Below are 13,800 nucleotides of genomic sequence, written 5' to 3'. Positions count from 1 at the left end.
GCGAGGCCAGGTGACCTATCCATAGTCACACAGCCAATAGGGCCTGACCTTTTTGGTTTTCCCTTTTGTTGAACTTTGGGGGAAAGAGTATTGTCCTGGGAATGACCATAAAAGAACATGGTCTCTCTCCTCTTTCTTCCTCTCCCACCTATCCCATTTCTAACCTCATCAGAAATAACTGAGCCAAGGAGGAGGGGATTTCCCTAGAGATTGGTTGGGCCTGGGTAGCATTTCTTACTAAACTTCTGCCTTCAGGAATATGGTCTACAGGGTACCAGGGAAGGGCCACTATCACCACTGGCCTGCTTCTGATGAAGACTGACTTGGTTTTCTTCTGGTCCTTGTCATCTGGAATATTTTCCTGAGGTCTGGTCTGACTCTGGTCTCTTCTTAGTCCCATGGATTTCAGATTCAGCTTTCTGCAGTCATAGGCATAAAATCTAGGACCTCCAGAGACCCTTCCAGTTCTACTAACTTACTGTGTGACCTTGAGTAAGTCACCTGACCTAAGCCTCAGTTTCCATTTCTGTCAGAAAAAAGGGTTTTGACTTATGGTCATGAGTTTGTAAGTTTTAGAGCTGAGGATGGGGATGTCTTAGAGATCATTTAGTCCAGTCCCCTTATTTTACAGGAGAGGAAACTGAGGCCAAGAGGTAGGCAGTACCTTGCCCAAAGTTGCATGGGCAATTGTCAGAAAGAAGATTGAAACCCAGGCCCTGTAGCTCTAAGCCCAGTTCTGTTCAGAACTCCAAGGACCCTTCCAACTCTAGACCTGATTGAATCTAATTTTCTGCCTTCAGGCAGGATATTATCATTTCCATTGTTTAGTTGTGTCCTGAGTGGTCACGGCCTCCCTTTGGTATAAGACTCAGTTGTGATGGGGAAGATGGTGGGGCCAAACTTGGCTTCCTTGCCCCTTAGACCAGTATATCTTCCGTTCTGCCAAGTGGCTCTGGACCCTTTGCAGCATGTGCACGGAGAAGAGAATACAAAAGTATTCATAAAGTCCTTTCCAGGGCTTTAACTGGGGACGAGAGGAGAGGCCTTGTATGAGGTGTTGTCCCGCAGAGGATCTGTGAAGAGGACCAGGGATCCCAAAAGTGGAAGTGCCAAGGGAGTGGGGAAGATGGAATGTTGTGTATGAGAACACTGAGTGGCACAGTGTGGCTGGAATGATGAGAATGAGAGTGGGAGTCATGGGAAATTGTCCTGCCAAGGGAGGTCAGAGGCAATCTGGAAGGGGCTTTAAATGTCGGACACAGGAGGGTATAGTTTGTAGCAGAGGGGCTGCCAGCCACAGAAGCCTCTACTGCAGGGGATGCCAGGATTAGATTTGTGCTTTAGCTGTGGCACCAGAATTCAAGACTGGATGAATGAGAGACTTGGGACAGGAGACCAGTTGGGACACTTTTACCATTAAGTTCAATTAAGAGCTAGTGAGGCCCTGAACGAGGCAGGGTAAGGTTAGGGTGACTGTGGGTGAGGAAAAGACTTGGCAGCTGATTGATTACGTGGGATGAATGAGAGTGAGCAGTTGAAGATGACTCTAATGTTGCAAATGTGGATGACTGAAGAGATGGTGGTCTTTCCTGGACAGAAATAGGGAAGATTTTTGAAGGAGAGTGGAGGGGAGGGGACAGTTTGAACAAAAGAAAATGGACGTGTTGAGTTTGAGATGCTTGTGGAAGTTTGGGTGGATATTTCCAACAGGCAGCTGGAGGTGGCAGACTAGACCTCAGGAGAAAGATAGGTTTGGGAATCTGCTACATGGAGCTGAGAGTTGAACCCACAGGAGGTGACGGCGGCATCACCAAGAAAGTGTGTAGAGAACAGGGCCCAGGACAGAGCTCTAGGGGCACACCCATGCATTGGGCTAGAATGTGGCTGATGAGCTAGACAGGCAGGTGGGAAGCAGGAGAGAGCAGGTGGAGGGGTGGGCAGCAGGCAGAAGACTGACTGTATACCTGCACAGTCTCTCCCCCCCCCTTCCCCCGCCCAGGGCTGCTCATGGGGTCATAGAACCAGGGAGAAGTCACCTTAGAGTACATCTTTGACTTACCTAAGGTCATGTAGATATTCAGTGGCTGAGCCCAGGTACAAACCAGGCCCTTTGTAGCTACGTTCGGTACCCTGCCCCATACTGCCCTGCTGCTCTCCAGGCTGTGCTCTGCTCTCAGAATCTCTCTGAAAGGGCAGGTGTTTAATGAATGATTGGAATTTGAGTTGAATTTGCTGACATGGTCCTTGCTGGAGCTGAACTAGTGTTCACGGGGCCCTCTAGACTGGGCTTTTCTCTCAGGGATTGGGCTAGCTCAGAAATGCCTGACTTTTTATGTGTCATGGACCGATTGATTTGGCAGTCTGGGGAAGTCTGTGGGACCCCTCAGAATAATTTTGCTTCCTACTTTCATAATTGAATGAAGCCTAAATTTCAGTTAAAGGCTGGTGAAAATAAAGATGACATTTTTCCCTCTATCAAAATTCAGAGACCCCCCTGAAATCTATTCATGGATCCTTAGGGGAGACCAGGGGAGACCCAGGTTAAGAACCCCAGGTTAAGAACTCCTGGTATAGAGTAAGCTCCATCTTTACGATGGGGGAGTAGTTTACTGTGCCTGTCTCTTTTTTTTAGAATTCAGTTTTATTTTCAATTCTGAATTCTCACCCTCTCCCCACCTTTTGAGAAAGCAAGGAAAACAAAACTCATTACAAACATATATAGTCATGCAAAACAAATTTCCAAATTAGCCATGTACAAAAAGAGAGAAAAAATCTGCTTCAGTCTGCACCCTGAGTCCATCACTTTTCAGTGGGCAGCTGGGCAGCACATTTCATTGTGAGTCCTTTGGAACTGGAGTCAGTCATTGATTGTGTTGATCAGAGGTCCTAAGTCATTATCTTTACAGTATTGCTATTTCCATGTAAATTACCCTATTGGTTCTTCTCATTTCACTTTGTGTCAGTTTATGGAAGTTTTCCCAAGTTTTTCTGAAAAGCACCCCCTACCTCATTTCTTACAGCACAATGGCATTTTATTACATTCCTATACCATAACTTGTTCAGCCATTCCCCAGTTGATGGACATTCCCTCTGTTTCCAGGTCTTTTCTACCATGAAAAGAGCTACTATAAATATTTTTGTACACATGGATCTTTTCCCTCTTTCTTTGATCTCTTTGGGGTATAGACCTACTATCAGAATCACTGTGTCAGAGGATATGTACAGTTGAATAGATTTTGCAGTATGGTTCCAAATGGCTTTCCGGAATAGTTGGATTAGTTCACAGCTTCACCAACAATGTATTAGTGAAACTTCCCCCCCACATCCTCTCCAATATTGTTATTTCCCTTGTTTGCTATCTTGACCGATCTTGTGTAGATGAAATGGTACCTCAGAGTTGTTTTGATGTGCATTTCTCTAATTGTTAGTGATTTAGAGCATTTTCCATATATTGATATGCTATTGATAGCTTTAATTTCTCCATATGAAAACTGCCTATTCATATCCTTTGACTATTTATCAATTTAGGGAATATGTCTTATTCTTGTAAATTTGACTCAGTTCCCTATAGAACTTAGAAGTAAGACCTTTGTCAGAGAAGCTTGGTGTAAAGAGTTTTCCCCTGGTTTTCTAATTTTCTTCTAATTTTAGCTTCATTGGTTTTATATATGCAAAAACTTTTTGAATTTTATGTAATCAAAATTGTCCATTTTACCTCCTGTGAACCTCTCTATTTCTTGTTTGCTCATAAACTCTCGTCCCTTGTTCATAGATATGACAGGTAATTTTTTCCATGTTACTGTGCTCATTTGCTCATTCTATATATTGTGTACCTAATCTACTCTACTGATTAACTTCTCCATTTCTTATTCATTAGCAAATTGTTTCAATCATTACAATTTTGTACTACAGTTTGGGATCTGTACTGCTAGGCCCCTTTCCTTTCTATTTTTTTCCATTGATTCCTTTGATATATTTGAACTTTTTATATCTCCAGATGAATTTTTTATTTTTTTCTAGCTATTTTCTTACCAAATACGTAAATTAATTTTGGCAGCATTGTCATTTTTGCTTTGTTGGCTCAGCCTACCCATGAGCAATTACTAGTCCTCCATTTATTTAGATCTGCCTTTATTTAGGTGAAGTGTTTTGTAATTGGATTCATGTGTGTGTCTTGACAAGTAAACTTGCAAGTATTGTATACTGTCTATAGTTATTTTAAATGGAATTTCTCTTTCGATCTCTTCCTGCTGGGTTTTGTTGATAATTCACAGAAATGCTGATGATTTGTTTGGGTTAATTTTATTAACTTGCAACTTTGCTCAAGTTCTTAATTGTTTTGCCTACAGATTTCCCAGGATGCTCTGTCTTTGCTGGGAGACTAAGCTTGGAAAAAAGGGGCTCAGATTTTCCAGTAGGGAATCACTGAGTCAACAGGTAGGGTTTTGCTCCGTACTGAGCATTCTCTGTCTTTGAGTGGTTAAAGGGGAAACCAAAGATTCAATCCTTGCTTTCCACTTGTTTACAGATTTACAAATGAGACAGGGACCATAGACCACCTTCCCTTCTACCTCTACATTCTGGAGTTCTTTGATTGGTTCCTGGAAGTTGGGGGTATTTCTAGTATTGCATTTTACTTGAGATGTTTAGCGTGGAGAAGGGGAGACTCAGAGGGAACATTATGATTCCCTTCAAGTTTTTGAAAAGCTATCCCCTGGAAGGATTAAACTTACTCTGCTTGACTCCCAGAAGGTAGTACCAGGAGCAGTGGGGAGTGTGTGTGTAAAAGGACCAATGTTGGCTTCTGGGTCTGAGCCAGTATTCTCTGCAAGCCTCTTTGTCTTACAGATGAGAAAATTGATCAATCAAGAAAAGGGAAGTGACTTGTCTGCCAAAGTCACATGTTGGTTTTAGTTGTTTTTCAGTCATGTCTGACTCTCTGTGACCCTATTTGAGGTTTTCTTGGTAGAGAATACTGGAGTGGTTTGCCATTTCCTTCTCCATCTCATTTTACAGATGGGGAAACTGAGATAAACAGGGTACAGTGACTTTCCCAGGGTCACACAGCTAGAAGGTGACTGAGGCTGGATTTGAACTCTCATTTTCCTGACTCCAGGCTGAACATTGTGCCACCTAGCTGCCCCTGAAAGTCTCATACGTAGCAGTTTTTGAATCCAAGTTTTCTGCTTGAAGATCTAGTGTTGTTTAATTGTCCCTAAATAGAAAGGGCTGCCTCTGAAGGCAGTGATTTCCTCATAAATGCAAGCCTTCAAATAGAGGCTGGAACATTATAGGCTCTTTGTTGCACTGAATTGAGACTCATGTTAGACCTAAAAAAGTTCTCAAATCTCTGAGCTGGAAGAGACCTCAGCAATTGGCTTGTCCATTTTTGTAAAGCACAACACAGAAATGGTTAACCATGTACCATTGACCCACCTCTGCCTTCTTGTAAATGCTGTGTTTGAGGTTGGAATGGGAGCTCCTTGAGGGCAGGAGCTGTTCATTTTGTCATTTTGCTTCATTTGCAGGAGTATTTCAGGGAACTTGCTTTTATTATTGTCTCTGGGGGTGACTCGGCACATCCTGATGTCTGAATCAGGAGCCAGTTTGTTTCCTGGGTTGGCTTTTCCAATGACTCAGTTTTGTTTTGAACTTCTGCTTTGTTTTTAATTTATTTGCATCCTCTAAGAGGAGGAAAAGGAAAAGAACCTGTAAACAGTAATGGGGGAAAAAAAGCACCAATAAAAGTAGCAGCAAAAGAAAAAAATAGAAGTAAAGGTCAGAAGGCCTGGGTTTAAGGCTCGCCTGGTCATTGTGACTTGGGCAAAATCCTTAATGTATGGACTTGAGAAAGTAGGGGGATGGGCTGGATCAAAGGTTGTTAGCCTGGGGCCTGTGAATTTAAAAAAAAAAATTTGATAACTGTTTTTTAGTATAATTGGCTTCCTTTGTAATCCTATGGATTTTACTTTATGGATTTTAAAAGCCTTCTTCTGAGAAGGGTCTGTCGTCTTCTCCAGACTACTTACTGCCCAAGGGGTCCATGAAACAATAAGATTAAAGACCTCCTTGGATCTAGATGGTCCCTAAAGATTCCCCCATTTCCAAAATTCTGTGTTCCTATGTTCTCATTTATTCATCCATTCACTATTATGGAATCTATTATTAGAGTTGGCTTCCAATCCAACGCACTCCCCAAAAGAATCCTCACTATATCACACCTAATAAGTGGTTGCCTAGCCTCTGCTTGAAGTTCTCCAGGAAGGTGAGGTCACAAGTCAGGAAGTTTGCCTGCCACTCTTTGCCCTGATTTCTGGCCCCTGGGGCCAATACCTTTTCCTTAAATACTTAAGATCATAGATTTAGAGCTATAAGGGATGTTAAAGGTTATTTATTCCAACTCCCTCATTTACAGATGAGGAAACTGAGGGAGAGAACAATAAAGCGATTTGCCCAAAGTCAAACGGAGACTAAGAAGCAGAGTTAGGATTTGAATCCAGATCCTCTGAATCCCTGATCCAACTGTCTTTCCACTGTGGCTGATTGAAAATTGCCATCATTCTGTCAGTCCCCTGCCCCAAGGCATCCTCTGGACTAACCATTAGTGGCCCTTCAAGTCCAAGTGAGGTTCTCATCCATTCTAGCACACTACTACCCCTCCATGTCAGATTCCGCCCCCCTCTTTCCCCTACCCCCCAGGGAAAGGGAATCCCCTGCCTCTGACCTTCTTCATCTGTGAAATGGGAGCTCTGTGAAGTGGGAGCTTTTATTATTCCCATTTTTCGGATGAACAGACTGAAGCTTGGAGAGATTTTAAGTGACTTGACTAAGGTCACCCAGCTAATCAGGGTATGCAGCAGAATTTGAATCCAGATCCTTCTGGTCCCTAGGTCCAGCTCTCTCTTCATTTCACCACATTTTCTTCTTATCAGAGGAAAAAACCAAACAAACCAGAAATTCATGCTTCAATCATTGCGTCAAGATTTGTAAGATACTTTTCCTTCTAATAACTGTGCCAGGTCAATAATGTACCTACTTCTTCCTTTTCACAAGTGAACTTGAGGCTGAGTCAGGGGCAGTCAGTCTTCTTCCTCCCATCCAGTAGCTCTTCAATGTCTGAAGCATGTTTTGAACTCAGGTCTCCCAGGTTGCACCACCCCTGGATGTACTTTCCATGTGGGAATCTTTTCCATAATTGCTTTTCCCTTTGGACCAAGAGAGGGACAACACGAAGAGGACAGTCCACTCACTCTTTCTTTCTTGGAATACTCCTTTTTTCCTACAATATTGTTTTCCTTGTGGTGGCTTCGCCGAGGGTTTTCTGGCTAGAACTGCATCATTCCTTTTGAGTACTGTAGCTCCCTGGAAGATGGCTCCCTTGAGAATTGATGACCCCATTGAATTTGTCCCTGGAATGTAGTTGGGGATCTTGTCCATCCCTGGCTGGAACTTACTGCATTCTTTAAAATGTCATTCCTTGGAAATGAGGGGATGTCCATCAATTGGAAATGTCTGGTATGTGAATGTAATGGAATACTCTTGTGCTATGAGAAATGATGAGTAGGGTGCTTTCAGAAAAACCTGGGAAGACTTACATGAACTGACGCCGAGTAAAGTGAGCAGAACCAGGAGAAGGTTGTACACACTAACGTTGTACACAGTAACGTTGTACACACTAACGTTGTACACAGTAATGTTGTACACAGTAACGTTGTGCACAGTAACGTTGTACACAATAACATCAACATTACGCAGTGACCAACTCTGATGCAGCCATTCCTGGCTATACAATCACTAATACAGTTACAAAGGACTTAGGATGGAAAATGCTATCCATCTCCAGAGAAAGAACTGATGAAGTCCGAATGCAGATCAAAGCATGCTTTTTTAACTTTTTTTTTATGTTTTGGCTTTTTCTTCTTTCACAACTTGACTAATATGGAAATGTTTTACGTGATTGCACATATATAACCTATATCAAAATTCTTACCATTTTAGGAAGGGAAAAAATTTGGAACTCAAAATTTAAAAAAATGTTAAAAATTGTTTTAATGTTATTGGAAAAAAAAATACTATTTAAAAAAAAACCGTTCCTGGTCCTCTTCCTGAAGTCCATTTCTGTAAGGTGTTGTAGAGATAGAATGCTGGATTCTCAGACACTTAAGAGCTGTGGAACAATGGGCAGGCCCTCTCTGACCTTGGTTTTCTCATCTCTAAAATGGTGATAAGAAAGTACCTCCCTCCCGGGGCTGTTATGAGGACCCAGTACCATACCCTGTGTAATGCACTTTGCAAACTTTAAGCACGGTACACATGCTGCTGCTGTCCTGATGATTTAAATGGTCCTGGGTCCACCCTTGAAGAGGGTATTGTTGGGCATGGGTAGCCCAGGGGTCTGTGTATTCTCTTGGGGACCTTTGGGCCAAAATAGATTTGTCTCCAAGGGTGATTCCCAAAGCCGGCCTAGGGTGGCCCCTGTTAGTTACACAGGGGAGTTATTTTAGGGTCACAGGACTAGAGCTGGGGTAGGGGGGCACCTTAGAGTGCTTCTGGTCCAACTCACTCATTTTTCTTGAGTGAGGGGAAGGAACTTGCCCAAAGTCACACAGGCATGAAGCCCTGAGGCCAGGATTCAAACCCTGGTCCCCTGGCTTCAGATCCCCTACTCTTCCCCCCATGTGTCAGGTCCTGTGCTGGGCTCTGGGAAACAGGAAACAGGCCCTGTCCTCCAAGAGCTTGTATAGGGAAAATATGTACCCAGATAAAAAGAACACCAAAAGAACTTTCAGGCTTAGGAGAGGCCTTGAATAGGATGTGACCTTTGGGCTGGACTTTGAGGGAGCCCAGGATTCTGAGAGATCAAGTCTGAGACTGAGAGGGGGAAAATTCCAGGCCAGCTGAAGCCCACCCAACACCACAGCAAGAATGAAATGACTAGTTCTTGGCCAGGTTGACTGAGGGGAAGTGAGCCAGGCTGGAGCCAGATAGGGAAGGGCTGCAAATGCCCCACAGGAGAGGTACAGTTAGGGAACCTCTGGCTGGGTGGTCTGGCCTTAAGGGATGTGGTTTTGGTAGCCAGGTAGAGTGAGGCATGATTAGTCCAGGGAGCTACCTGCAGCAGGGAGGCCAGGTAAGAGAGGGGGAGCACCTGAACAAGGCTCTGGTAAAGAGAAGAGGCCAATGGGAGAGAGCTCACCTGGAGAGCACTTGGCAGCTTGATTGGATGTGGGGGATGAGGTCGAGGGAGAAGGCAAGGATGACTCCATGACTGTGAACCTGGGTGATTGCCAGGATGAGGGCAGGAGAAGCAGACCAGGCCTCCTGTTTGAGATGGTTACTCTTCCTTTGTGTCCAGTGCCCTCAGGCAAGCAGTCTGGGGAAACCTGTGTGGGCCCCTTCTCACCCAGATCTTTTTACACACATGAAATAAAATATACAGGACTACAAAGGAAACAGATTAAACTTAGGTACAGTTATCAAAATATGTTTCAAAAGGTTCACCGACCTCAAGCTAACAATCATTTAATAATAAGAACAAATGTCCTCAGGGCTGGTAACAGTGTCCCTGGTGCCAGATGAATCCTTGTCCTCCTGGGTCTTGGAAGAAAAGTTCAGGGGTCAGATGGCTAGCACCTAGAAGCTTCTAAGTGATCACGGTGCAGTTTAGTCCGGCAACCATTTTTTGAAGAGCCTGCCATAGACCAAGCTGTGTGCTTAGATGGGGAGACAGAGCTACAAAGATCTATAATCTGTTGGAGGCGGACGGATGGCTGGAATGTACTGAGAAGCTGGAATGAGTGGGGGAGAGGAGAATAGAGGATTAACCCCTGGCAGGGCTGTAAAAATGGAGAACTGAGACTGGTTAACCCTGTAACAATAAACAATAATTTAGCATAACAAATGGCAAAAATAGCCAGCATTTGTCGCATTTAAAGGATGCAAAGGGTTTTACTTGTTATCTCAGTCATAATGAATATCTGATGAGTATGTATGTGTATGCACACATATAGATCATTATGCAAATGTCAGTCGTCATCATCATCATCATCATCATCATCATCATCATCATCATCATCATCATCATCGCCTTCTGCTTTGTATCACACTTAGGAGCGTAAGTCTGGAACCAGACACCTCAGGGGCATCTAGTCCAGTTCCTCATTTTAAAGGGAAGGAAGTGAGAAGCTGAGGACCAGAGAGGTTAATTGGTCCCCCTGAGGTCACTTAGGATCCTGGATTTAGACAGGAAAGGATCTTAGAGGCCTCTATTCCAGGGGGTTCAAACTCAAAGAAATGAATCCCTCAGGGCAACATGTTAACTTAGAAAACCACAAGTTAACATTATCTATATTGTACTGTTTTTTTATTTTAACATTCATTTTTTAAAATTTTGAGTTCTAAATCTTTCCCTTTCTCCAGCCCCTCCCATTTCCATTGATAAGATAAGCATAATATTATTGATACCTGTGAAGTCACGCAAGCCTATTTCCATATAAGCTGTGTTGTAAAAATATAAAGTTAGTGACAAAAACCTGCTTGAACCTGCACTGATGGTCAGTTCTCTCTTTGGAGGTGGAGAGCACTTTTCATCATGGGACCTTTGGAATTCTATTCCCAGTTACATTTCAGACTGGTTCTAATGGGCTCCAGGCAGCCCTTGGGTTAAACGTCCCTGATCTGGTCTAGTAATTTAGTAACCCCCACTGTTAGTAAGTGGCAGGCCTGGGATTTGAACCCAGGTCTTCTGTCTTTAAATCCAGTTCCCTGCCCCCCCCCCTTCCCCCAGGGCGGGGAAGGTCAGGGCTGCCTTTGTTTCCCGAGGGCAAGTAGAGAGACTCATTCTTGATTGAAGGAATGGAAAGAATTTATTAATTGCTAAGTGCCAGGGATAGATAGAAAGAAAAAGGGATCTTTCCCTCCTGGGCCTTAGGAGACAATATACATACATACATATATATACATATATATATATATATACACATATACATACACATATATACATACATATACATATACATACATACATACATACATACATACATACATACATACATACATATATATATATATATATATATATATATATAGGAGGTGGTGCAGGGGATGGAGCACCTGAGTTCAAATCCAGCTTCAGACGTTTATTGGCTGTGTGAACCGTGTGACCTTGGGCAAGTTACCTAATCTCTATTTGCCTCAAGCTTCCTCATCTGTCAAATGGTGATAATAATAGCACCCACCGCCCAGGGCTGTTGTGAGGATCAAATGAGATAATTTTTGCAAAGTGCCTAATGTGGTGTTTAGCAAATAGATGCTATATTGATGGTAGCTATTATTATTATTTCATTTGCCAAGTCCCATTATAAGTGATTATTGAAATAAATTGAATTCCAAGAGCATCAGTCCCTGTTTCTGACAGAGAGATTCCCTTGAAATCACCCCAAATAAGTGGATTCTGATGGTAAAGGTGGGTGGGGCTCCCTCTGGGAAGGGTTCTTCCAGAACAGGCCCAGCCTGGCCTGGGGGAGTGAGTTCTTATTTTCAGGCTGGAGAGGGCGTTTGCCAGTGAAGTATCATGTACCCAATGCAGGAGCTGGTAATGAAAACCCTCATCCTGACCCAGCGCTCCTCAGGAGCAGCTGGCCTTTGGCGCAGCCCTTGACTAAACTTAGCCGAGGTCTGAGCAGGACAACAGGGAGCTGCTTTGTCCAAGTGGAAGCACTGTGAGGGTGGTTTTGTAATAATGGCCATGATTAATAATAATAACAACTGACATTTGTGGTTTAAGGCTTACAAAATACTTTCTAATGAATATCTGATAAGGAACAAAGTGAACTCCTTGCGAAAGAGCTTCAGAATCTACTCTTACTACCATACACCTTAAAGTAGATGTTTAATGAAACACAAAACCAAATATGTTTTCTTCTAGGGTAATTTCAATGCCGTAGTAGTAGTGGTGGTGGTGGTAGTGATGGTGATGGGGTGCTTGTGCTTGCACACCACTTCCAAGGTCACATTTCTCCCTACTCATAAAACACTATCCCTGACAGTTTTCTCCCAGCCCAAGGACACTATGCTTAGCTATTGCCCATCCTGTGCCACTATTACCTTGCAATAACTCATGAGTGGACCCCAGTGAGGCAGACTTGTCTCTCCCTGTCACAAGAACAAGCTTTCCCTTGTATGAACAGGACTACCACGCACTGATCCACAGTTACCATACGCAGTCCAGAGGTCAAGCTATAGACGTCAGCTCCTGAAGCTATCTTGTTACAAACCACACTAAAAACACACCCTTTAGGAATCCCCGCCCCTTTCCAGCGAATGATGCTGTGAACAAGGTTGTATGTTATCACCTAATTAGTATACTTGCCACATAATCCACTTCTTTTCCTATATAAGCTTTAGCATTATTCCTGTAAGGTTTCAGGTTCCTTAAGGAGCTCTGTTCTCCATATTAGCATTACAATAAACCTTTGCCATCTTGACTTAAAGAATGCTTGAGTCCATGAATTCTTTCCAGATGACTCTGTCCTGCTCTCTGGTTCTTGAGAGGTCCCTGAACCGTTCAAACTGCAGCAGTAATAGTAATAATAGTAATGGTAGTAGTGGTGATAGTAGTAGTAGTAATGGTAGAAGTAGTAGTGGTAGTGGTGATGGTGATGGTGGTGGTAGTAGTAATAATAATAAAAAATCATTTATGTATTATATGTATATATGATATTTGTATATACACATGTGCCACAATACATATATGTATTACACATATACATATATTATACGTGTGTATATGTGTATATCATTATAAAGTGCAAAGCACTTTACAAATATTATCTCATTTGATCCTCGAAGCAACCCCTCGGGGCGGGGGGGGTGTGCTATTATCATCCCTATCTTACAGATGAGGAAACTGAGGCAAACAGAGGTGAGGTGACTTTTCCAGGGTCTCACAGATATCAAGTGTCTGAGGCAGCATTCTAACTTGGATCTTCTTGAATTTTAGTCCAACACCCTGTATCACCCAGCAATTATAATATTATTATATGCTGCAGTTGAGAAAACAGAGAGTCTTGGAGGTTAAGGAACAAGGCAGTGCATGTTAAGTGATTTAGCAGTCCGTCAGCACTTGTTTATTGAGCGCCTTCTATATTTTGCAGTAAAGAAACGTTCCCTGCTCTCTAGGAGATTGCATGTTGAAGAGGAAGGCCAACAAGAACCTAGGTTAATACATACAGAATAAACATAAGGAGAATAAATAAAGGATCAGGTTCGAATTGGGGTCTCATTTGACTCCTCCAGCCTCCCAGCCCAGGCTGTCTCTGTATTTAGTCCAACCACTCCCTGCCCTTCCCATCCCCCAACTTTGGAATACTGTCTTCTAATGGAGGAAACTGAGGCCAGGGCCTTTTCTCCAAAGCAACTTGTCTTCAAGATGGAGGTTTTTAGCCAGAAGTCCATGAACTTTTTAAAAAAATGTATTTTAATAACTATATTTCCTTTGTAATCCTCTGTATTTTATTAGATGTGTTTAAAAGCATGTCTCTGAGAAGGGGCCACCTGAGATGACCAGAACACCAGGAGAGAAGGGGACATTGTGTTCAGTACAAAGGCCCTTAGGGTTTGAGGCTGCCCCATAGTCTACCCAGCTAGAAGGGAATTGTTGCTGCCTATTTTGGCCCCAGGCGATGTTTCTCCCTGCCCTTCCTCCCCCCCCCCCCCCCCCCCCCCCCCGCCCCCTCCGCCAAGCCTTGCTCACCATGATCATGGGTGCCATCATCACTGAAAAATGACTTGTTTGTTTCC

The 13,800-nt window shown here is 43.2% G+C and overlaps 1 protein-coding gene across 6 annotated transcripts in view; it reads left to right on the top strand.

The window, feature by feature from the left end:
* TSPAN15 (tetraspanin 15) overlaps positions 1-13,800 on the top strand; it is a 76,218-nt gene that overhangs the window by 15,832 nt on the left and 46,586 nt on the right. For 2 of the 6 annotated variants that reach the window (XM_072628751.1, XM_072628754.1), the window contains exon 2: positions 4,350-4,437. The exons of the other annotated variants lie outside the window; for them this stretch is intronic. In XM_072628751.1, the coding sequence (XP_072484852.1) occupies positions 4,360-4,437 (78 nt within the window). In that variant the 5' untranslated portion in view covers positions 4,350-4,359. The remainder of the gene's footprint in view (positions 1-4,349; positions 4,438-13,800) is intronic. 6 annotated transcript variants of the gene reach the window in all.

This window comes from Notamacropus eugenii, chromosome 1 (genome assembly GCF_028372415.1).
Source record: "Notamacropus eugenii isolate mMacEug1 chromosome 1, mMacEug1.pri_v2, whole genome shotgun sequence".
Lineage (NCBI taxonomy): Eukaryota > Metazoa > Chordata > Mammalia > Diprotodontia > Macropodidae > Notamacropus > Notamacropus eugenii.
The sequence above is the reverse complement of the archived record's forward strand: the minus strand, read 5'-3'. Positions and strand labels throughout refer to the sequence as shown.